This window comes from Phyllobates terribilis, unplaced genomic scaffold, assembly GCF_046119375.1.
Source record: "Phyllobates terribilis strain yellow unplaced genomic scaffold, ASM4611937v1 Scaffold_17__1_contigs__length_24005725, whole genome shotgun sequence".
Classification (NCBI taxonomy): domain Eukaryota; kingdom Metazoa; phylum Chordata; class Amphibia; order Anura; family Dendrobatidae; genus Phyllobates; species Phyllobates terribilis.
In genome coordinates this window covers 1,251,559-1,275,716 of record NW_027362777.1, presented here as the reverse complement: position 1 = coordinate 1,275,716, position 24,158 = coordinate 1,251,559, and the positions used below count along the sequence as shown (strand labels likewise).

At 43.6% G+C, this 24,158-nt stretch overlaps 1 protein-coding gene across 1 annotated transcript in view; it reads left to right on the top strand.

The window, feature by feature from the left end:
• LOC141176174 (uncharacterized) overlaps positions 1 to 24,158 on the top strand; it is a 39,047-nt gene that overhangs the window by 9,738 nt on the left and 5,151 nt on the right. The window contains exon 2 of the mRNA XM_073660169.1: positions 11,901 to 11,991. Coding sequence (XP_073516270.1) covers positions 11,901 to 11,991 — 91 coding nt within the window. The remainder of the gene's footprint in view (positions 1 to 11,900; positions 11,992 to 24,158) is intronic.

The window sequence follows — 24,158 nt, the reverse complement described above, 5'->3', positions numbered from 1 at the left end:
ATTATTCTGTATGGAGCATTATATGACGCCCATTATTCTGTATGGAGCAATATATGGGGTCCATTATTCTGTATGGAGCATTATATGGAGTCCATTAATCTGTATGGAGCAATATGTGGGGTCCATTATTCTGCATGGAGCAATATGTGGGGTCCATTATTCTGTATGGAGCAATATATGGGGTCCATTATTCTGCATGGAGCAATATATGGGGGCCATTATTCTGTATGGAGCATTATATGGGGTCTGTTATTCTGTATGGAGCATTATGTGGGTCTATTATTCTTTATGGTGCATTATATGGAGTCCGTTATTCTGTATGGAGCATTATATGAGGCCCATTATTCTGTATGGAGCATTATATGGGGCCCATTATTCTGTATGGAGCATTATATGGGGCTCCTTATTCTGTATGAAGCAATATATGGGGTCCATTATTCTCTATGGAGCATTAAATGGGGTCCATTATTCTGTATGGAGCAATATATGGGGTCCATTATTCTGTATGGAGCAATATATGGGGTCCATTATTCTGCATGGAGCAATATATGGGGGCCATTATTCTGTATGGAGCATTATATGGGGTCCATTATTCTGTATGGAGCATTATATGGGGTCCGTTATTCTGTATGGAGCATTATGTGGGTCCATTATTCTGTATGGGGCATTATATGCAGTCCGTTATTCTGTATGGAGCATTATATGTGGTCCATTATTCTGTATGGAGTACTATATGGGGCTCATTATACTGTATGGAGCATTATATGGGGTCCATTATTCTGTATGGAGCAATATTTGGGGTCCATTATACTGTATGGAGGACTATATTGTCCGGTCTAAAATGAAAACGTTTGACTCCCCCCAGGGCACACACTGTGCGACAAATAGTACAATCTTTGGCATTGTACTATTTATATTTCTTATCTGTGCATCATGAATTGTGGTAAGTATTAAAGGGGCCCACTCTTTCGTCCCGGGGCCCACGAAAACCTGGAGCCGACCCTGGTGCTAGAAAACAGACTCTGAAAAGTGATCTCAATAATACATCTGGGTCAGTCTGGGTTTATGCCCAATATGTCCACCACGATCAATCTCGGAAAGCTTTATATTAATATGCAAGCAAGGGCTGATAATATTGGTCAAAGGGTGATCCTGTCTTTGGACGCCACTAAGGCCTTTGACAGTGTAGAATGGCAATACTTGTGGGCTACGTTGAGGCAGATTGGCTTTGGTGACAAATTTATATAATGGGTGCAATTGCTTTATTCAGACCCAAAGACTAAAATAAGAGCGAATGGCTCTATCACTAATCGATTTTTATTGCACAGAGGTACAAGACAAGGATGCCCCCTGTCTTCCTTACTGTTTGCAATAGCAATTGAAGTTCTTGCTGCAGTAATTAGATAAATTTATTTAAATATGGGACCCATTGTATGCCGTTTACTCTTATACCTAGGGTATGCTCGGGGGTCTCTGGACAGCACAATGGTGTAAGGAATAAGTCTCTAGCGGACTTATTTCTTCCAAAGATGCTAAGGACTAGTGGGCACTCATTACAGGTGGCAGAATGATCATTCCGGCAAACAGGAAAGGGCTTTTTACAGTTAGAGCAGTCAGACTGTGGAACGCTTTACTATAAGAGGTAGTAATGGCAGACACTATAACAACTTTTAAAAAAGAGCTGGATGATTTCCTCAGTAAACATAACATTGTGGATTATAGATAATTTAGTGACAACAAATGTATAATTGGTGGAGAAAGCTTGAACTTGATGGACTTAGGTCTTTTTTCAACATAGGTAACATCCCCAACTTTCTGTATAGCGTTCTCCACCCCAGGACATTCAGAACTTATCTTATAAAATACACCAAAATGGGGATGAAAACCATAATTGAAAAAAACAGTGAGGTTCCAGTGGACTGATTGATCTGACTCTTAAAGGCAAAATCAGCAATAGGTAAGAATGAAGATCAGTCCTCCTGCTGAGCCGCAACAAAACACCTTAAAATTTGTTCCAAAGATTGATTTATCCTTTCTGTCTGACCGTTGGTTTCAGGGTGGTAGGCACAGGAACATGACAAGTCAATCCCCAGTGTTTTACAAAACGCTCTCCAGAATTTGGAAGCAAATTGCACTCCCCTATCAGACACAGTGTTAAGAGGAATTCCATGCAATCTCACAACATGACGAATAAACAACCTGGAGAGTGTCTCAGCATTAGGTAACCCTGACAAAGGAACAAAATGAGCCTGTTTACTGAATCAGTCAACCACAACCCAAATAACAGTCTTCTCACCACACCGAGGCAAATCCATGATGAAATCCATGGACAGATGAGTCCACTGTCTTTCAGGAATTAGCAATGGAGCCAATTACCGGCCGGTCAGTTATGACAGACTTTATCGTGTGCACAAACTTCACAAGTGGATACAAAACCTTTAATATCATTATTCATAGATAGCCACCAAAAAGCCTAGCAATAGCTTTCTGCATAGCTGTGACCTCAGGATGACCATTCAAGATGGAATCATGAAACTCCTGCAACAGACGCAATCTTAGGTACAAAGCTACAAATAATTTGGACCCAGAAGTGGCGGAAGGGGCCAATGACTGGACTTTACGGATCTCAGCTTCCAACTCCAAGGATACCACAGAAAACCGCAGTGCCTTTAGGTAGACTGGAGGATGTAGGTTCTGGAGAAGAAACACGGACATGTTCCTGATGAGAATCCAAATCACGAGAAAAAATTATATATAATCAAGGAAAATCACAAGAAATCTCCCAATGTAATCAGAGAAATATTATTCAGAAAGCTGTGAAATCCTGTTGGTGCATTGGAGAATCCAAATAGCAGAACGAGATTATCGAGTAAACCCTCAGACGTTAAAAACTCTATTTTCCATTCATCACCGTTCTTGGTGCAAATCAAACTGTAGTAAGCCCCTCAAGGTAAGAAAACCATTTAGCCCCCAAAAGCTGATTATAGTCACGGCTCCACTCCGCACACACACGGCTCCGCTCCATACACCTTGTACACACACGGCTCCTCTCCGTACACCTCGTACACACACGGCTCCGCTCCATACACCTCGTACACATGCGGCTCCGCTCCGTACACCTCGTACACATGCGGCTCCGCTCCATACACCTCGTACACACACGGCTCCTCTCCGTACAGCTCGTACACATGCGGCTCCTCTCCATACACCTCGTACACACGCGGCTCCGCTCCGTACACCTCGTACACACGCGGCTCCGCTCCGTACACTTCATACACACACGGCTCCTCTCCGTACACCTCATACACACACGGCTCTGCTCCGTACACCTCGTACACACGCGGCTCCTCTCCGTACACCTCGTACACACGCGGCTCCTCTCCGTACACCTCGTACACATGCGGCACCGCTCTGTACACCTCGTACATACACGGCTCTGCTCTGTAAACCGCGTACACACATGGGTCCGCTCCGTGCATGTCTTATAGACAAAGCTCTGCTCCGTACACGTCTTATACACATGGCTACGCTCCGCACGCCTCGTACACACATGGCTCCGCTCAAAAAACCTCGCACACACCCGGCTCCGCTCCATAAACCTCGTATACACACGGCTCCGCTCTGTACACTTCGTACACACACGGCTCCGCTCCGCACACCTCATACACACACGGCTCCGCTCCGCACACCTCATACACACACGGCTCTGCTCCGTAAACCGCGTACACACATGGGTCCGCTCCGTGCATGTCTTATACACAAAGCTCTGCTCTGTACATGTCTTATACACATGGCTACACTCCGCACGCCTTGTACACACATGGCTCCGCTCCAAAAACCTCGCACACACCCGGCTCCGCTCCATAACCCTCGTATACACACGGCTCCGCTATGTACACCTCGTACACACACGGCTCTGCTCCCTACACATTGTACACACACGGCTCTGCTCCCTACACTTAGTACACATGTGGCTCCGCTCCGTACACCTCGTACACACATGGCTCCGCTCCGTACACTTCATACACACACGGCTCCTCTCCGTACACCTCATACACACACGGCTCTGCTCCGTACACCTCGTACACACGCGGCTCCTCTCCGTACACCTCGTACATACGCGGCTCCTCTCCGTACACCTCGTACACACGCGGCACCGCTCTGTACACCTCGTACATACACGGCTCTGCTCTGTAAACCGCGTACACACATGGGTCCGCTCCGTGCATGTCTTATAGACAAAGCTCTGCTCCGTACACGTCTTATACACATGGCTACGCTCCGCACGCCTCGTACACACATGGCTCCGCTCAAAAAACCTCGCACACACCCGGCTCCGCTCCATAAACCTCGTATACACACGGCTCCGCTCTGTACACTTCGTACACACACGGCTCCGCTCCGCACACCTCATACACACACGGCTCCGCTCCGCACACCTCATACACACACGGCTCTGCTCCGTAAACCGCGTACACACATGGGTCCGCTCCGTGCATGTCTTATACACAAAGCTCTGCTCTGTACATGTCTTATACACATGGCTACACTCCGCACGCCTTGTACACACATGTCTCCGCTCCAAAAACCTCGCACACACCCGGCTCCGCTCCATAACCCTCGTATACACACGGCTCCGCTATGTACACCTCGTACACACACGGCTCTGCTCCCTACACATTGTACACACACGGCTCTGCTCCCTACACTTAGTACACATGTGGCTCCGCTCCGTACACCTTGTACACACATGGCTTCGCTCCGTACACCTCGTACACACGCGGCTCCGCTCCGTACACCTCGTACACACACGCCTCCGCTCCGTACACCTCGTACACACACGGCTCCGCTCCGTACACACACGGCTCCGCTCCGTACACCTCGTACACACACGGCTCCGCTCCGTACACACACGGCTCCGCTCCGTACACCTCGTACACACACGGCTCCGCTCCGTACACACACGGTTCCGCTCCGTACACCTTGTACACACACGGCTCCGTACACCTCGTACACACGCGGCTCTGCTCCGTACACCTCGTACACACGCGGCTCTGCTCCGTACACCTCGTACACACATGGCTCTGCTCCGTACACCTCGTACACGCGCGGCTCCGCTCCGTACACCTCGTACACACACGGCTCTGCTCCGTACACCTTGTACACACGCTGCTCTGCTCCGTACACCTCGTACACACGCTGCTCTGCTCCGTACACCTCGTACACGCACGGCTCCTCTCCGTACACCTCGTACACACACGGCTACGCTCCGTACACCTCGTACACACGCGGCTCTGCTCCGTACACCTCGTACACACGCGGCTCTGCTCCGTACACCTCGTACACACGCGGCTCTGCTCCGTACACATTGTACACACGCTGCTCTGCTCCGTACACCTCGTACACGCGCGGCTCCGCTCCGTACACCTCGTACACACACGGCTCCGCTCCGTACACCTTGTACACACGCTGCTCCGCTCCGTACACCTCGTACACATGCGGCTCCGCTCCGTACACCTCGTACACACACGGCTCCGCTCCGTACACCTTGTACACACGCTGCTCTGCTCCGTACACCTCGTACACGCGCGGCTCCGCTCCGTACACCTCGTACACACTCGGCTCTGCTCCGTACACCTCGTACACACGCGGCTCTGCTCCGTACACCTCGTAAACACACAGCTCCGCTCCGTACACCTCGTACACACACGGCTCTGCTCCGTACACCTCGTACACACGCGGCTCTGCTCCGTACACCTCGTACACGCTCGGCTCTGCTCCGTACACCTCGTACACACACGGCTCTGCTACATCCACACTGTAAACCCCTCCTGACCCCACACATAAACTTCAGCTCATCCAGCACCATGACAACCAGCACAGCAGAGTCCTGCATCCACTGAGGCCTCTGATCATGTGACCCCTGACTCCTCCCCTCCTGTGACCTCATCACAGCTCCCGTGCGCACAGAGCAGCCATATATGTGGTGGCGGCTCTGCAGGTGGAGGTATGTGGAGACCACCATTATTGGCGCATTAAACCCTTCACCCCGAGGGTGGTTTGCACGTTAATGACCAGGCCAATTTTTACAATTCTGACCACTGTCATTTTATGAGGTAATTACTCTGGAACGCTTCAACGGATCTCCCTGATTCTGAGACTGTTTTTTCGTGACATATTGTACTTCATGATTGTGGAAAAATTTCTTCAATATCACTTGCGTTTATTTGTGAAAAAAATGGAAATTTGGTGAAAATTTTGCAATTTTCAAAATTTTAATTTTTATGCCCCTAAATCAGAGAGATATGTCACACAAAATACTTAATAAATAACATTTCCCACATGTCTACTTTACATCAGCACAATATTGGAACCAAAATTTTTTTTTTGTTAGGGAGCTATAAGGGTTAAAATTTCACCAGCGATTTCTCATTTTTCCAACAAAATTTACAAAACCATTTTTTAGGGACCACATCACATTTGGAGTCACTTTGCGGGGTCTTTGTGACAGAAAATATCCAAAAGTGACACCATTCTTTAAACTGCACCCCTCAAGGTGCTCAAAACCACATTCAAGAACTTTATTAACCCTTCAGATGCTTCACAGGAATTTTTGGAATGGGGAAGAAAAAAATGAACATTTAACTTGTTTCACAAAAATGTTACTTTACACCCCAATTTTTTTATTTTCGCAAGAGTAACAGGAAAAAATGGACAAAATTTGTTATGCAATTTCTCCTGAGCACGCAGATACCCCATATGTGGGGAAAAACCACTGTTTGGGCGCACGGCAGGGTTTGGACGGAAGGAGCGCCATTTGACTTTTTGAATGTAAAATTTACTTGAATAATTAGCAGATGCCATGTCGCGTTTGGGGAGCCCCTGATGTGCCTAAACAGTGGAAACCCCCCACAAGTGACACCATTTTGGAAACTAGACCCCCCAGGGAACTTATCTAGATGTGTGGTGAGCACCCTGAACCCCCAGGTGCTTCACAGAAGTTTATAACATGGAGCTGTGAAAATAAAAAAATCAAACTTTTTCCACAAAAATTATGTTTTAGCTCTAATTTTTATATTTTTACAAGGGCAAGAGGAGAAAATGGACCCCAAAAACTTTTGTGCAATTTCTCCTGAGTACGCCAATACCCCATATGTGGGGAAAATACAGTGTTTGGGCGCACAGCAGAGTTCAGAAGGGAAGGAGCATTGTGTGACTTTTTGAACGCAAAATTGGCTGGAATTGAGTGCGGACGCCATGTCGCGTTTGGAGAGCCCCTGATGTGCCTAAATAGTGGAAACCCCCCACAAGTGACCCCATTTTGGAAACTAAACCCCTCAAGGATTTTATCAAGGGGTGTAGTGAACATTTTGAACCCAGAGGTACGACACAGAATTTGATAACATTAAGTCATCATATTGAATAAGTTGTCATCAGTCTTAAGCGCAAGTGCTCGCTACTTGAGTTTGCACCAGGTATGCAGTAACATGCTCGAGTCCCCGCCCCGCATGTTTCACGGTTATTAGACACCCAAAAAAAAACACGCGGGGTTCGCTCATGCATGGCAGGCAATCCCCGCGAGTTTTTTTTGGCCACGAAGCATATGAGGCGGAAACTCGAGCATGTTAGTCAAGCACCCGCGATACTCAGTGCATACCGAAGCACCTGGCACTCAACACTAGTCGCCATATCGTCATCATTTTTTTTTTCTTTTTTTTTTACTTTTGAAAAAATCCCAACCCTAGCGGAACCCTAACCCTAGCACAACCCTAACCCTAGAGTTTATTTTTTACACCGTTCCTTGTGCGGTATAAGTGATTAGACGACTTTATTCTTCGGGTCGGTGCGATTACAGCGATACCAGATTTATATCGGGTTTTTATGATTGACAGGTGTCACACACTAAAGATGCATTTTTTTGCAAAGACTATTTTTTGCATCGCCATACTTTGAGAGCTATAATTTTTACATATTTTGGCCGACAGAGTCATGTGACATCTTGTTTTTTGCAGAACAAGTTGATGTTTTTATTGGTACCATTTTCAGGCACGTGACATTTTTTGATCGCTTTCTATTCTGATTTTTGGGAGGCAGAATAAACAAAAAACAACAATTCAGGAATTGTTTTTTGGTTTGTTTTTTTATGTCGTTCCACGTATGGTGAAATTCATAAGGCAGCTTTATTCTTCGGGTCAGTACGTTTACAGCGGTATCACATTTATATAGTTTTTTTTATGTTTTGGCGCTTTTACACAATAAAAACTATTTTATAAAAAAAATAATTTTTTTGTATCGCTTTATTCTGAGAGCTATAACTTTTTTTATTTTTCGGCTGATGGAGCTGTATGGCGCCTTGTTTTTTTGTGGGACAAGATGACGTTTTCAGCGGTACCATTTTTATTTACATTCGTTTTTTTTATCGCGTTTTATTCCATTTTTTGTTTGGCGGTATGATGATAAAGCATCATTTTTTGCTTAGTTTTTTAAATTTTTTTTACAGTGTTCACTAAAGGGGTTAACTAGTGGGACAGTTTTATAGGTCAGGTCATTCTAGACGCGGCGATACTAAATAAGTGTACTTTTTATTGTTTTTTTTTTTTCATAATAATACTTATTGATGGGTATATTATATTTTTATTTTTTGGGTATTATTTTTTTCATTTTTTTTTTTATATTTTTACAATTTTTTTTCTTTTAATTTTTTTTTTTAAACTTTCTTACACTTTTTTTGCTTTTACATTGTCCCATTATGGGACTTTCACTTTTTGCAGCCTGATCGGCTGTATAGCATAGAGAACAGCAGCAGCTCCCTATGCTATGCAGCCTGTCAGCGCTGCACACAGGGAGGTTACTTTGGTCATGCACTGCGCATGACCAAAGTAACTTCCTGCCTCTGTTGACCCGGATGTTGTCATGACGACATCGAGCCGTCATGACAACATCCGAGACCAGACTCAGATGCCACGGGACGCCGGGAGAGGAGGTGAGTACCGATTCTTACTTCCGCAATGCTGCGATCAACTTCGATTGCAGCATTGTGGGAGCTAATGTGCCGGGAGTGGTGCGGGACCGCTCCTTGCACATAGCACCGGGTGTCAGCTGTGACCATGAGCTGACACCAGGCGGCGATCGCCCCGCACCGCTTGTGTGCGGGCCCCATCGCCGCACGCGTAATAGTACATAGCTGGTCAATAAAGCCCAGGGCGCAGCTACGTACTATTACAGGCAAGGTCGTAAAGGGGTTAATACTAGAAATATATTGCTCAGGGGATATCGCAGCCAATTCCCACAAGAATAATCCTGGAAACACAGAATTAGAGAGAATTATTTCTCAGAAGTTTATATAGGACTTAATACATTCCTGATTCTGGAGAGTAATATAAATACGTCAGAAAACAGAGCAATAAAGTTCAGAGAAGAAGCTTCATAGAAAGACAATGAAGTTACAGACGTCATTTAACCCTTTGGGAGAAAGTGATTCCAGGGAGTAAATTCAGAACACGTCTCTGTAGAAGTTTACTGCGTTGTGATTGTGAATCCGCTGCGGTCGTCTCTTCTAACACCGACCATCGGAGATCAGAACTTTTATCACCATCCAAGAAATGTCTGGCCACGGTGGTCTCACCAAACTTCTGCTCTTCTTCATTCTTTTTCTTGCAGTGGCCGCAGTGGATTTCATCCTAGGTTCATAGAGCTGAATAGAGGAGCGATGTTCCTTCAGTCTGATTGTAATTGATCATGACTTTTGTCCACTTTACCACAAGGCACTTTACAGAGTAAATCACATCAGAACTGTAGCTGGTAAAAAAACACCAATTTCCACAGGTGTCCCTTCTAATTGGTGGGAAAACTGTCACCTGTAATAATCCTCGCACAGTTCTGACATGACAAACACGGAAAAGTGCCCCTTTATGGATCTGAAAGAAAGTCTGTTTAGACACTTTAGCGTAATAGTATCAGCTCTAATCAAATGGTTAGATAGCGATTTACCCTGAAGATTCACAAATTGTGGGGTTGTTTTAAAAAATGTTACATTTAGGGTGTTTTTGTGAAGGAATCATGTATTGCTCCCATAGTACAGTGCCCCTTTCTTGGCCCCCACACACAGTATACTGTTCCCCTAGTATCGCCATCCACCCACACACTGTATAATATAATATAAATCCCCAATATGATATAAATCCCCCAATAATATAATATAAATCCCCAATTTTATTTTTTTGGGGTGTTTTTCATGTATCATATGGAAACCTATGCGAAAATGCTAAAAAAAAATCCCATCATATCCAGAGAGAAAAATACACTGTACATGGAGTATTTGGCATTAAATATCTCTTGTCTTTGTGTTCTTACAAACAAACTTTTATAAATGTCTCAAATTTCTATGTCTGAATCAGACCTGAGATCTAACGTGATAGAACATTACAGTTCGAAGACGGGAAACATTCATATAGACGGCCGGTGGTGATGTAGTCAGTGACGGACTTTGGCCAAATATGTTTCTAGAACCAAAGTAGAAGATGAAGATGTCCTCATCATGAAGTAGTTATTTCTCATGTCACGTGTAATATCTCCTGCAGTATTACTAATGCCGATTCCGGTGTCTGTAAATGAGGCGAGAATTAGCTTTATGGAAGATGAGTCTATGAGAAACGTATTCAGCTACAGACTCCAAGGAAGAAACTGCTTGTTGTTTGTGGCTTAAATTATATATATTTTATTAGTATATGTATATAAGAAAACTAAATACTGTAAAATAATAAATCTCCTCATATGTTTCCCTTATTATCTCCAGTAATTGTATTATTACACAGGATTTTTATGACGTTACATCTGCTCATCATCTTCTCATTCAGGTCTCTACAATATCAGATCCTCTCAGTGAATATCTTCTATATAAGCAAATTTTTCTGATTTACCCATCAAGGATGGATATGGATAGAGACTAGATGGCGGAGAGGATATTACACCTCACCCTAGAGATCCTCTTCCGGGTTACTGGAGAGGTGAGAGATTCTGATGACATCACATTACATCATTCTTATCTATGGGAATAACAGATGGACAGAACTGGAGAGGTGAGGACTCTGGAAATGTCTGGAGGGAGATTTAGTAATGTGTCTCTCCATAACCAGGATTACACAGTAGTGAAGAAGACCTCTAGAGAGCGCTGTCAGGACCCTGTGTCTGAGGGATGGGGAAGACCCCTGAGCCCAAAAACCGGACCTCCATCTCACCCCCTGATACATGATGACATCAATGACCAGAAGATCCTAGAACTCACCTACAAGATGATTGAGCTGCTGTCTGGAGAGGTGACACTCCTGGGAATGCTGGGACATTATACAGTAACGCTATGAAGGGATCGAGGGATGACAGTATCATTGTATGTGTCAGGTTCCTATAAGGTGTCACGATATCGCCGTCTATTTCTCCATGGAGGAGTGGGAGTATTTAGAAGGACACAAAGATCTGTACAAGAACGTCATGATGGAGGTTCCCCAGCCCCTCACATCACCAGGTAATAGACAGGACTAAATACACATGGCCTATAATTATCTGTATGTAAAGAATGAATTCAGCCCCTGTATGTGTTTCCTCCAGCTCTATCCAGTAAGAGGACAACACCAGAGAGATGTCCCCGTCCTCTTCTTCCACAGGACTGTAAACAAGAAGATCCCAATGTTCCTCAGGATCATCAGGTAGATGGAGAGAAGGTGTCATGAGATCTCCCCTATGATGTGTAGACGGCTGTGAAGGTCTTGTGTTCAGTCTTGTTTTATCCACCAGTATTATATGTTTTATACTTGTGTAATGAGAATGGTGGAGATGGCAGGATTAGAGCTGATCATAGATGGGACTTCTCCATCTGTCTGTGACTTTTACAATATTTGTTTCAGGGTGAAGATCTGACCCATATTAATACTACAGAGACATATGTGAGGGATGACGAGTGGTGTAAAGAGGAGATTCCTACATATGACTACCCAGGTGAGTACTAACCACTAAATGCAGAGAAATCACAGATTCTTCTCAGACACCGGCTGTGGCTGCTTTATTGGTCATGTGATCACCATTTTGCCGTTAAAGTACAACATTGTCCTCCACCTAAAACTGTTCAAATGACTTTATGAAATTGTGAAAGTCCTTTTCTATAGAATTTACAACCTGGAGGATCCACCTACCCCCTGGGATTAGTAGATGCTGACTGTTAACTGCCCAGATCTGTAAATCCACTCATTGCTCTGACAAATTATTATATATCTCCAAAACTTATATTTCCAAAATTCACAGACTAATCCAATTGGAGTAAAGGGTAAAAATTAACTTTTATTTTTTCACGATTAAAACTAGAAATATAGTAGCAAAATGTAAAAATGATTGACTCAGTGGTCCCTGAACTGAAAGTCAGCTAGGATATTAGTAGTAAAGAGTTTATCACTCAAAATTATTGCAATATACAGTACAGACCAAAAGTTTGGACACACCTTCTCATTTAAAGATTTTTCTGCATTTTCATGACTTTTAAAATTGTACATTCACACTGAAGGCATCAAAACTATGAATTAACACATGTGGAATTATATACTTAACAAAAAAGTGTGAAACAACTGAAAATATGTCTTATATTCTAGGTTCTTCAAAGTAGCCACCTTTTGCTTTGATGACTGCTTTGCACACTCTTGGCATTCTCTTGATGACCTTCAAGAGGTAGTCACCGGAAATGGTTTTCACTTCACAGGTGTGCCCGGTCAGGTTTAATAAGTGGGATTTCTTGCCTTATAAATGGGGTTGGGACCATCAGTTGTGCTGTGCAGAAGTCAGGTGGATACACAGCTGATAGTCCTACTGAATAGATTGTTAGAATTTGTATTATGGCAAGAAAAAAGCAGCTAAGTAAAGAAAAACGAGTGGCCATCATTACTTTAAGAAATGAAGGTCAGTCAGTCCAAAAAATTGGGCAAACTTTGAAAGTGTCCCCAAGTGCAGTTGCAAAAACCATCAAGCGCTACAAAGAAACTGTCTCACATGAGGACCGCCCCAGGAAAGGAAGACTAAGAGTCACCTCTGTTTCTGAGGATAAGTTTATCCGAGTCACCAGCCTCAGAAATCGCAGGTTAACAGCAGCTCAGATTAAAGACCAGGTCAATGCCACACAGAGTTCTAGCAGCAGACACATCTCTACAACAACTGTTAAGAGGAGACTTTGTGCAGCTGGCCCTCATGGTAAAATAGCTGCTAGGAAACCACTGCTAAGGACAGGCAACAAGAAGAAGAGACTTGTTTGGGCTAAAGAACACAAGGAATGGACATTAGACCAGTGGAAATCTGTGCTTTGGTCTGATGAGTCCAAATTTGAGATCTTTGGTTCCAACCACCGTGTCTTTGTTCGACTCAGAAAAGGTGAACGGATTGACTCTACATGCCTGGTTCCCACCGTGAAGCATGGAGGAGGAGGTGTGATGGTGTGGGGGTGCTTTGCTGGTGACACTGTTGGGGATTTATTCAAAATTGAAGGCATACTGAACCAGCATGGCTACAACAGCAACTTGCAGCGGCATGCTATTCCATCCGGTTTGCATTTATTTTTCAACAGGACAATGACCCCAAACACACCTCCAGGCTGTGTAAGGGCTATTTGACCAAGAAGGAGAGTGATGGGGTGCTACGCCAGATGACTTGGCCTCCACAGTCACCAGATCTGAACCCAATCGAGATGGTTTGGGGTGAGCTGGACCGCAGAGTGAAGGCAAAAGGGCCAACAAGTGCTAAGCATTTCTGGGAACTCCTTCAAGATTGTTGGAAGACCATTTCCGGTGACTACCTCTTGAAGCTCATCAAGAGAATGCCAAGAGTGTGCAAAGCAGTCATCAAAGCAAAAGGTGGCTACTTAGAAGAACCTAGAATATAAGACATATTTTCAGTTGTTTCACACTTTTTTGTTAAGTATATAATTCCACATGTGTTAATTCATAGTTTTGATGCCTTCAGTGTGAATGTACAATTTTCATAGTCATGAAAATACAGAAAAATCTTTAAATGAGAAGGTGTGTCCAAACTTTTGGTCTGTACTGTATATCAATTATATTTATTTAATCAGGATAACAGATCTTCCTACCGTTTGTATCTAACAGAACAATTTATTCAGAAGAACTGTGAATAAATTCACTGTGGTAAGCTTTAAAATTCATGAAGCCGACACATTGGCAGTTTCTCTTATCTTGTGCTTATAGCAGCAGTTATAGGATATTGAGAGATTCTCTTGCTTTATCCCTAATCTTGTCAACAGTCATATAGTACAATACACTGTCTCCTACATAATGCCAATCACAAGAGCCTGTTAGCTGAACTTCTCATATTATAGCATTAGCGATGAGGATGAAGCTATCGTGATGGACGTCCCTAGCTGCTGCTACAGTGGGGAAAATAAGTATATGCAAGACGGCCTTCATTTTTTAAAGTCGTGGCGAAAAGACAACTAGGAAATACATAGCTTCTAATAGCCACAAGCCTACTCAATATTGAATGCAGATATAACAGGAGAAACAGAGTATATATAGGCATAAAATCAATATAGCTTTATTGGATACAAAATAGTAAAAAGGCCACAGCAGTGGCAACACAGAGTAAATAGCAGATTACAAAATACAGTACATGGTAACATATATAGAAAATGTATTTATCAAAGGCCCCCCCAAACAAAAAAGGGGGAAGGGGAAAGGCAAGCAAATAGCATGTAAGATATACCATAGATGAGGGGTAGCCGCACAAGTGTGCAGGTATATGTAAGATATCAAGAAAAATTCAAGTATCCCTTACCAATCGCTAGTAGGGGGGGCCAGTAGAGAAAAAGTGACAGGCAGACCGGGAACAGGATGAACTTAAGGTGCCAAGTGACCAGAAGAGAACCTCGACGCGCGTTTTGCCCCTATATTATGGGCTTTCTCAAGAGGCAAAAGAATGGGGAAAATAAGTATTTGATACACTGCTGATTTTTCAAGTTTATCGTAGGTACACTTCACCTGTGAGAGACAGAATGTAAAAAAAATCCAGAAAATCACATTGTATGATTTTTAAATAATTAAATTGCATTTTATTGCATGAAATAAGTATTTGATCACCTACCAACCAGCAAGAATTCTGGCTCTCACGGACCTGTTAGTTTTTCTTTAAGAAGCCCTCCTACTCTGCACTCACTACCTGTATTAACTGCTGCTGTTTGAACTCGTTACCTGTATAAAAGACACCTGTCCACACACTCAATCAATCACACTCAAATCTCTCCCCCATGGCCAAGACCAAAGAGCTGTATAAGGACACCAGGGAGAAAATTGTAGACCTGTACAGGGCTCAGATGGGCTACAGGACAATAGAGAAGGCAACAACTGTTGGCACAATATTAGAAAATGGACGAAACACAAGATGACTGTCAATCTTCCTCTGGCTGGGGCTCCATACAAGATCTCGCCTGGTGGGGCAGCGATGATTCTGAGAAAGGTCAGGAATCAGCCCAGAACTACATGGGAGGACCTGGTCAATTCCCTGAAGAGAGCTGGGTATAGAGACAAGAAGACCTGGCACCACACATTTATAAAGGAACGCTGTGCCCCAGCATCCAAGGAAATATATAGAGAAGAACAATAAAAGGGTGTAAAAATGGGCACCAGACATTCTGAATAAGTAAGTCAATAACAATAAATAATAATTTTAAGAAGAATTATAAATTTTATTAAATACCACACACAAGCACCAAAAAGTTAAAACATAATTAAAAAGGCAGAAAAAGCATTAGATGTAAACCACCTTATAAAAGGCACATACATAAATATACATAAATTTATGAAATATTACATGTAATAAGGTGCCCACCCTGGATCAAAGCATATATTTCTGGTAGATGTAAGATTATGAATAATGCTGCACAGATAGAAAGTACTGTGTGTATGGAAAGTATTCAGTCCCCTTTACATTTTTCACTCTTTGTTTCATTGCAGCCATTTGGTAAATTCTAAAAAGTTCATTTTTTTCTCAGTAAAGTACACTCTGTACCCCATCTTGACTGAAAAAAAACAGAAATGTAGAAATTTTTGAAAATTTATTAAAAAAGAAAAACTGAAATATCACATGGTCATAAGTATTCAGACCCTTTACTCAGTATTGAGTAGAAGCCCCCTTTGAGCTAGTACAGCCATGAGTCTTCTAGGGAATGATGCAATAAGTTTTTCACACTTCCGTCCAAGGATTGGTCAAGTTGAGAATAGGGAGGAAGGAGGTGGGATGTTCCTACCTATAAAGACATGCTTGCTTGGCCGCCGAACATGGCCAGCAACCATGCCGATATGTTTATCAAGAAACTATCATAGTAACGAATTCTATTTAGATATTAAACAGACTGCTAGCCCCTGATGATCATGGCAGTTATAAAAAAATGATGAAACACGTAAGGCTTGAACTTCAGCTTAGTGCTAGCTAGGAAGGTCTAATATCATGTTTTACAGGAGTCGATAGACACTGTGGTATCGTAGGAATCAAAACTAGGAAGCTCAGTGTGTCAGCACTGTGGGTGTGTGTCAGTGCTGTGGGTGTGTGTCAGCGCTGTGGGTGTGTATCAGCGCTGTGGGTGGGTGTCAGTGCTGACGTCGGCGGTCGAGTGACCTGTCACATGGCTAAATGACGTCATGGAAGGTCCTTTTACACCACTGCGAGACACCGAGGAGACCGGACGCATCGGAGAAGGAGACCGGGGGCCATCGGAAGGTGAGTGTAATGTTTTTTTCCAGGACGTCCCTCCTGACAGCACACCAGGAGGTAGTCCTTCATGTCCGACTAGGGGCAGGAACACACGAGAGGTTAAAGGCCCCTCCCCACCCTCCATCGCCTGTGTTTTTCCTGTCCCTAGTCGGACAGGCACATGAGAGGGCGCGGCAGCGCTGAAAGCATAGGAGCAGCCCAGGGGACGGAGGGGTTGCCATACCTGTCTCCTCCCGCTGTCGAGACAGGCTGCCGGCTGAAACCCGTCCTGGTCCCTCAGCCAGCCCAGTGGAGCGGAGCTCCTGGAAGGCGCCGCTTCCCTCCTCGGAGGGCTCTGGGCGTGCTGCCTCTGCCGGCCAGCGCAATTCCAGTGACGCGGCTGCGGCATGAGTTCCACCCTGGAACGCACTTCCGGTTAGGAGGTCAGCAGGAAGGAGAAGCCTGGGGAAGATGGCGGCGAAGACGGCAGACAGGTAAAATCTGTCCATGTGTGTCTGTCGGTTAGGCACTGCACCTATAGTGAGCTATGGAGGGTAGCCCCGCGCAGCACACGGATTCCACGGCCATCTCCCTGGGTCATGTAAGTGAGCATCTATGGGCCCCCTTTTTTTGTAGCTGAGCTATGGTGATTTATCCTGACAAACTGCCTGTGTCTGATACTGTCCATAGAATAAAGGGACCCCAAAGGGATCAGTTCCTAAGAAGAGGGCTAGGCGATGCCCAACTTGTACTACCAGGCTTCTGGACACATATAACAAACAGCTGTGCAAGGACTGTATAGCAAAAGTTATGGCGGAGGAGCAGGCCACATTTAGAGCCGAAGTAAAGGCTATGATTAAAGAGGAAGTGCCTGGGAGGCTTCAGCTGCAATCATCAAGACCAATATTGCGGCCACGTCCATGGCCAGATCAGCAGGCTTATGGTTGGAGGACCTGGAAGCCAAACTGAGAAAGAGTGCTTCCAGGGAGGATATAGCCGAGGCTTTATACATGGTCAGGATGGCAGTAAATTTCATGGCAGATGCGTCAGCAGAATCTGTCCGGTTCGCGGCAAGTAATGATGCGCTGTTGAATTCGGCCCGTAGGGCACTCTGGCTGAGGTCTTGGACAGGCGATATGCAGTCCAAAAACAAACTTTGTGCTATCCCATTTTCCGGCCTACAGGTTTTTGGACCTGTACTGGACAGCATTCGGCTGCAGCATTTCCTAGGAAGTTGGCAGAGAATAACCCAAAATCAGTGGATTTTACAACTTATAGAACACGGGTACAAGATCGAGTTTTCTCAATTCCCCCCCCGACGATTTCAGATCACGGAAACCAGTTCAACAGCGGCCCTCAGAAGGCTGGAAGTAGACATCAGGCAGCTTCTCCAGGACGGAGCAATAACACCGGTCCCTCGTTCAGAGAGATACAGGTGCCATTATTCCAGACTGTTCTCCATTAAAAAAACCATCGGGAGAGTACAGGACAATTATAAACCTCAGACCCCTGAACCAGTGGGTAAAGTACAAGAGGTTCAAAATGGAGTCAATAAAATCGGTGATACTTCTGGTACCCAAAGACGCGGTGATGTGTACCTTGGATTTGAAGCAGGCATATTACCATATTCCCATACACCCTTCAAGACAGAGATACCTCAGGTTTGCAACAAGAGGGAAAGGTGGCGTAAGCCACTATCAGTTCCAATGTCTTCCGTTCGGCCTGTCATCGGCACCCCGTATTTTCACCAAAATAGTGACGGAAGTAGTCTCCCGTCTAAGGAGAGAGGGCATAGTCATAATTCCCTACCTAGACGACTTTCTTCTAGTAGCAGATTCAGACGCGCAGTTAATTCTTCATCAGCGTCGGGTAATGCGAGTATTGTCAGACTTGGGGTGAGTTCTAAATTTAGGAAAATCAGACCTAGCTAAAAGCAACCAGAAGATATTCTTGGGAGTGCTATTAGATTCGCACCGGGGCTTGTCCAAACTCCCTCAAAAGAAAGCTCGGGACATAGTAAAAAAATTCAGTTCCTTTTGCAGAAAGAGGGAAGTAACGGTCAGGGAAGCTATGAGTGTTCTGGGGACCATGACATTGTGCATCCCCTGTGTAAAGTGGTGTCAGGCACATTCCAGAATTCTTCAGAATGAAATCAGCTCCGCTTGGGACAAACGTCCGTCAGGCCTGGACAAAAAGATGCCCTTAACTCCAGACTTAAAAGGCTCCCTAGCCTGGTGGGTATCCCCTTTAAAGCTGGGAAGTTCCACAGTGGGACTAAGTAAAAAAGTGGAGAAATGTTGTAACAATATTTTTTAAAAAAATCACAAAATACTAATTAAAAAAATAAAAAATATATTGTACCCATAAATAAATATTATTATAAATCAAATGGATAAATAAACAATAAAAGTAGACATATTTGGTATCGCCGTGTCTAGAGCGACCCAACCATATTAAACCATCCCACTAGTTAATACAATTAGTAAACACCATAAAAAAGTAAAAATCTAGGCAAAAAACAATGCTTTATCATGATACCGCAGAACAAAAAGTGGAATAAAATGCGATCAAAAAGATGAATGTACTGTACATAAAAATGGTATCTATGAAAACGTCACATTGTCCTGCAAAAAAACAAGCCGCCATACAGCTCCATCAGGGGAAAAATCAAAAAATTATAGCTCTCAGAATGAAGCAATGCAAAAATATTTTTTTTTCGATAAAATTGTTTTTATTCTGTAATAGCGTCAAAACATAAAAAAACTACATAATGTTGTATCGCGGTAATCGTACTGACTAGAAAAATAAAGCTGCCTTATCAATTTTACCATACGTGGAACGGCATAAAAAAAACAAAAAAAAAAACAATTCTTGAATTGTTGTTTTTTGTTTTTTCTGCCTCTCAAAAATCGGAATAGAAAGCGATCAAAAAATGTAATCTGCCCAAATATGGTACCAATAAAAACGTCAACTCATCCTGCAAAAAACAAGCCCTCACATGACTTTTTCAGTAGAAATATGGAAAAATTATAGCTCACAAAATCTGGTTATGCAAAAACTAGTTTTTTTGGGGAAAAAAAGCGTATTTTAGTATGTGATAGCAGCCAAACATAAAAACCCGCTATAAATCTATCGCTGTAATTGCACCGACCCGAAGAATAAAGTCGTCTAATCACCTATACCGCACAGGAGCAGCGTAAAAAATAAATAAAACCAATTCTTCACCTGCTGTTGATTTGTTGATTCTAACTCCCAAATATCGCAGTAAGGCTCAGCTCACATTTATCCTGCGCTCTGAATATTCCCTATAATGAGGCAGGTGGAGGCACCATGGATGCTGTCTGGCCTTTGATCTGGCGGTGTCCGTCTTTTTAGGTTTGCATAAAAGTGTCATCGGCCACAGTTCTGTGCACCTCTGGGAAAAAAGGACATCACTGAACAGAGGCCAGACAGAGTCGAGAGTAACTCTGCTGCCTCGGGGTTTCATCTGAATTACGTCACTCTGAGATTTAAAAGGAAACCCTTATGTAAGTGCTCAGCATAGAGTGCAGGATAAATGTGATCCAAAATGTTATGTAAAATGTTCCCAAAATGTTCCCAGCTTCAACTCAATCCACAAAAAAAGCAAGTTCCCACTCGGGTTCGTCATCTGTTAGCGGAAATATAGGGGGCTTCCATGTTACTGATGGCACAAAGGCTCTGGAAAATCGAAATGGCCCTTGCACCCCAAAATAAATTCAGCAAATTCTGTGCTCCTAAAACTAAATGCCCCCTCCCTTCTGAGCACCAGTAAGCCTAAACCGCAGTTAGTGTCCACATGTTTGGCATTTCTGTAGTGATGAGAGCCCTCTTACTGTATGGGTGCATGTCTCCAGAAGCATAAGCCGGGAATAATCTACTGGTCACTACAGCGTACTGGTCACTACAACGGAAGTTTGCAATTTTCACTCAGCAACATCCACTGCTGCTTGTTTCTGGAAAACCCAAGGAGTCAAAATCGTCACAACACCTGTAGATAAATTCCCAAAGGGTATAATTTCCAAAATGGGGTAACTTGAGCGGTGATTGTGCTCTTGTAGCACTTAGGGGTTCTGTATATGGAGTCCGTAAACTAATACAGAAAATTCTGTGCTCCAGGATGCCTACTGTATTACTATACTGGGTTTCTGCTAAAACCAATAGCGCTCTGTCCCTCCCGAGTCTCACCGTATGGCTAAGCAGTTGACATGGATTTACTGTGACGGAGAGGAGCCCGAAGACTGCAGCTTCTAATTCCTCCCACTCATTAAAAGCCTTTCACCTTCATATTAAACAGTGCAGGTTTCTGCCGGGGGTTAATCTGCTCAGTTGTAAGCTCCTAGAAGCTTACCATCATTTAGGCTCTCACCTGTTCGCTGTTAGCCACTCCCCGCTCCTATATATACTGGGCTTTGGCAGGCTATCCTACCAGAGCTAGCTTATGCTGCATGGTTCTAGGAGTGTGCTGGACTGTTGTTGTTTGAGAAGGCGTTTGGAGGATTAAGCTAAGACTGTTGCGTGGTTTAGTTTGTGTGTTATCCTCTTCTTCTTCTATTTAGGTTTGTCCCCCATCCTCCACTTCCCAGTGTTAACCTCTGTTGTTTGTGTGCATTTATTTGTATGATTGGTATTTTCCTTTAGCCCTATTTGTATTACCTTGTTAGTCTGGTTGGGGTTCAGCCATACATTACTACTCCCCTCTTCCCTGGGTGGTGGAAGGGAACAGACTGTGGGCGGATTGAGGAACTCAGACAAGGTACGTGGCGCCCGGTGTCTTTACCTTCAGAAGTAATCCGGGGAGCAGGACCAGCTAGGGTGCCCCTAATGTTAGGGACAGGAAGGAGCTCCTGCCCCCGGGATACCCGACAACAGAGTCATGCCAGCAGTACTGTGCAACCACATATGTGGGGTATACAGTCAGCAGAAATTGTGGGACAAATTTTGATGCAATTTTTACCCATTTCCCATTGTAAAAATGTAAAATCTGGGTCTAAAACAAAATTTTAGTGGTAAAAATGGAATTATTTTTTTAATTGCCCAATAGTATAAAATTCGGTGACCCACCTGTTGTGATCACTGCACCCCTAGATGAATTCCTTGAGAGGTGTAGTTTGTAAAATGAGGTCTCATATGGGGGGTTCTGCTCTTCTGACACCTCAGGGGCTCTGCCAATGTGACATGGTACCCTCAAACCAGTCCAGCAAAATGTGAACTCCAATATGGCACCTCTTCTTTTCTGAGCTTGGCACTGTGCCTCAAAAGTAGTTTTCGACCACATAAGGGGTATCTGCGCACTCAGGAGAAATTGCACAACAAATTTTGGTGTCCATTCTCTCCTGCAATCCTTGTGAAAATAAAAAAATTGGGGCTAAAATAACATTGTTTTTGGAAAAATGTGATTTTTATTTACACGATTCAATGTTATAAACTTCTGTGAAGCATCTGGGGATTCAAGGTGCTAGATAAGTTCCCTGAGAGGTTTCCAAAATGGTGTCACTTGTGGTTGCACTGTTTAGACACATTAAAAGCTCTCCAAACGCGACATGGCGCCCGCTAATTATTCCAGAAAATTTTGCATTCAAAAAGTCAAATGGTGTTCCTTTCAAGTCCTGCTGCGCGCCCAAACAGTAGTTTTCCTCTACATATGGTATATCGGCGTGCTCAGGAGAAATTGCACAACAAATTTTGGGTCCATTTTTTCCTGTTACCCTTGCGAAAATAAAAAAAATTTGAGTCTAAAGTAAAATTTTTGTGACAAAGTTAAATGTTCATTTTTCCTTCCACAGTACAAAAATTCCTGTGAAGCATCTGAAGGGTTAATAAACTACTTGAATGTGGTTTTCAGCACATTGAGGGGTGCAGTTTTTAGAATGGTGTCACTTTTGAGTATATGTCATCTGTCATATAGGCCCCTGAAGTCACTTCAAATGTGATGTGGTCCCTAAAAAAATGGTTTTGTAAATTTTGTTGGAAAAATGAGAAATCGCTGGTCAAATTTTAACCCTTTTAATTTCCTAACAAACAAGAAAATTGTTTAAAAAATTGTGCTGATATAAAGTAGACATGTGAGAAATGTTATTTATTAACTAATTTGTGTGATATAACCGATTTAAGTTCATAAAATTAAGTTTTTGCCAAATTTTGATTATTTTTACAAATAAACACAAGTAATATCAAAGAAATGTTACCACTAACATAAAGTTCTATATGTCACGAAAAAGCTCATAATCAGGGGGATCCGTTGAAGCGTTCCAGAGTTATTACCTCATAAAGTGACAGTGTAAAACTGTAAAATTTGGCCTGGTCATGAAGGTGCAAACAGCCTTGGGGGGTAAAGGGGTTAACTCCTCTAAATAGATTTGGACTTAGACAGAGACCCCTATGTAAAAAAACATCACTAAGTTCTAGTGTATCTGTAGGGCCACAGTATTACCTGTTGTTCTGTAGTGTGAGATGGGAAGAAGAATAGTATGTTAGCCGGGTCAGAACCAGGAGGGCAGAGAACATACAAAATCAGAAGACACAAGAGTAGTCAGTAAATGGGCCGAGGTCACAACAGGAAACAAATACACAAGCCGGGAGCTGAGCACAGAGGACTGAACCAGAGGAGAACAAGGCTGGATCTGGCAGCTTCCGGCAATATGCTTCCAGCTTTAGTAGGGTGTGGTGCTTTCCAGTTGGCTGAAGCAGGGAGCAGATTACTCCAGCTGGACAGCACACACACCCATACTGCCAGACTGGGTGGTACTACTGGTCCCAGCAACCCTAATCTTAGTGGCTGAACAGAGCCTGCGCCGCCCAGAGCTTCTGGTTCTGACGTCTCCTCCATCACCAGCGCCACCTGCAGGATGAATAAGGCGGCTTCTGGCGAGAGAAGCAGACATCGCAGGAGCAGATCCCAGAGGAGATGGGACCCACCAGAAACCTTAATATGACAAAATGTCAGAAAACCAGAGCAGTAGAAATCCCCATAAAGTGACTCCATTTTGGAAATTATAACCCTCAGTGAATTAATCTATAGGACTAGTGACGATTTTGACTCCACATCCACTTACTGGAAATTAGCACACAGACGATGTTGCAAAGTGAAAATTGCACATTTGCCATTTTATTGCGCAACACATAACAGTTAGGAAAATAAGTATTTGATACGCTGCCGATTTTGCAAGTTTTCCCACCTACAAAGAATGGAGAGATCAATAATTTTTATCGTAGGTACACTTCACCTGTGCGAGACAGAATCAAAAAAAAATCCAGAAAATCACATTGTATGATTTTTACATAATTAATTTTCATTTTATTGCATGAAATAAATATTTGAAACAATAAACAAACAGATCTTAATATTTGGTCCAGAAACCTTTGTTACAATTACAGAGGTCAGACGTTTCCTGTAGTTCTTGACCAGG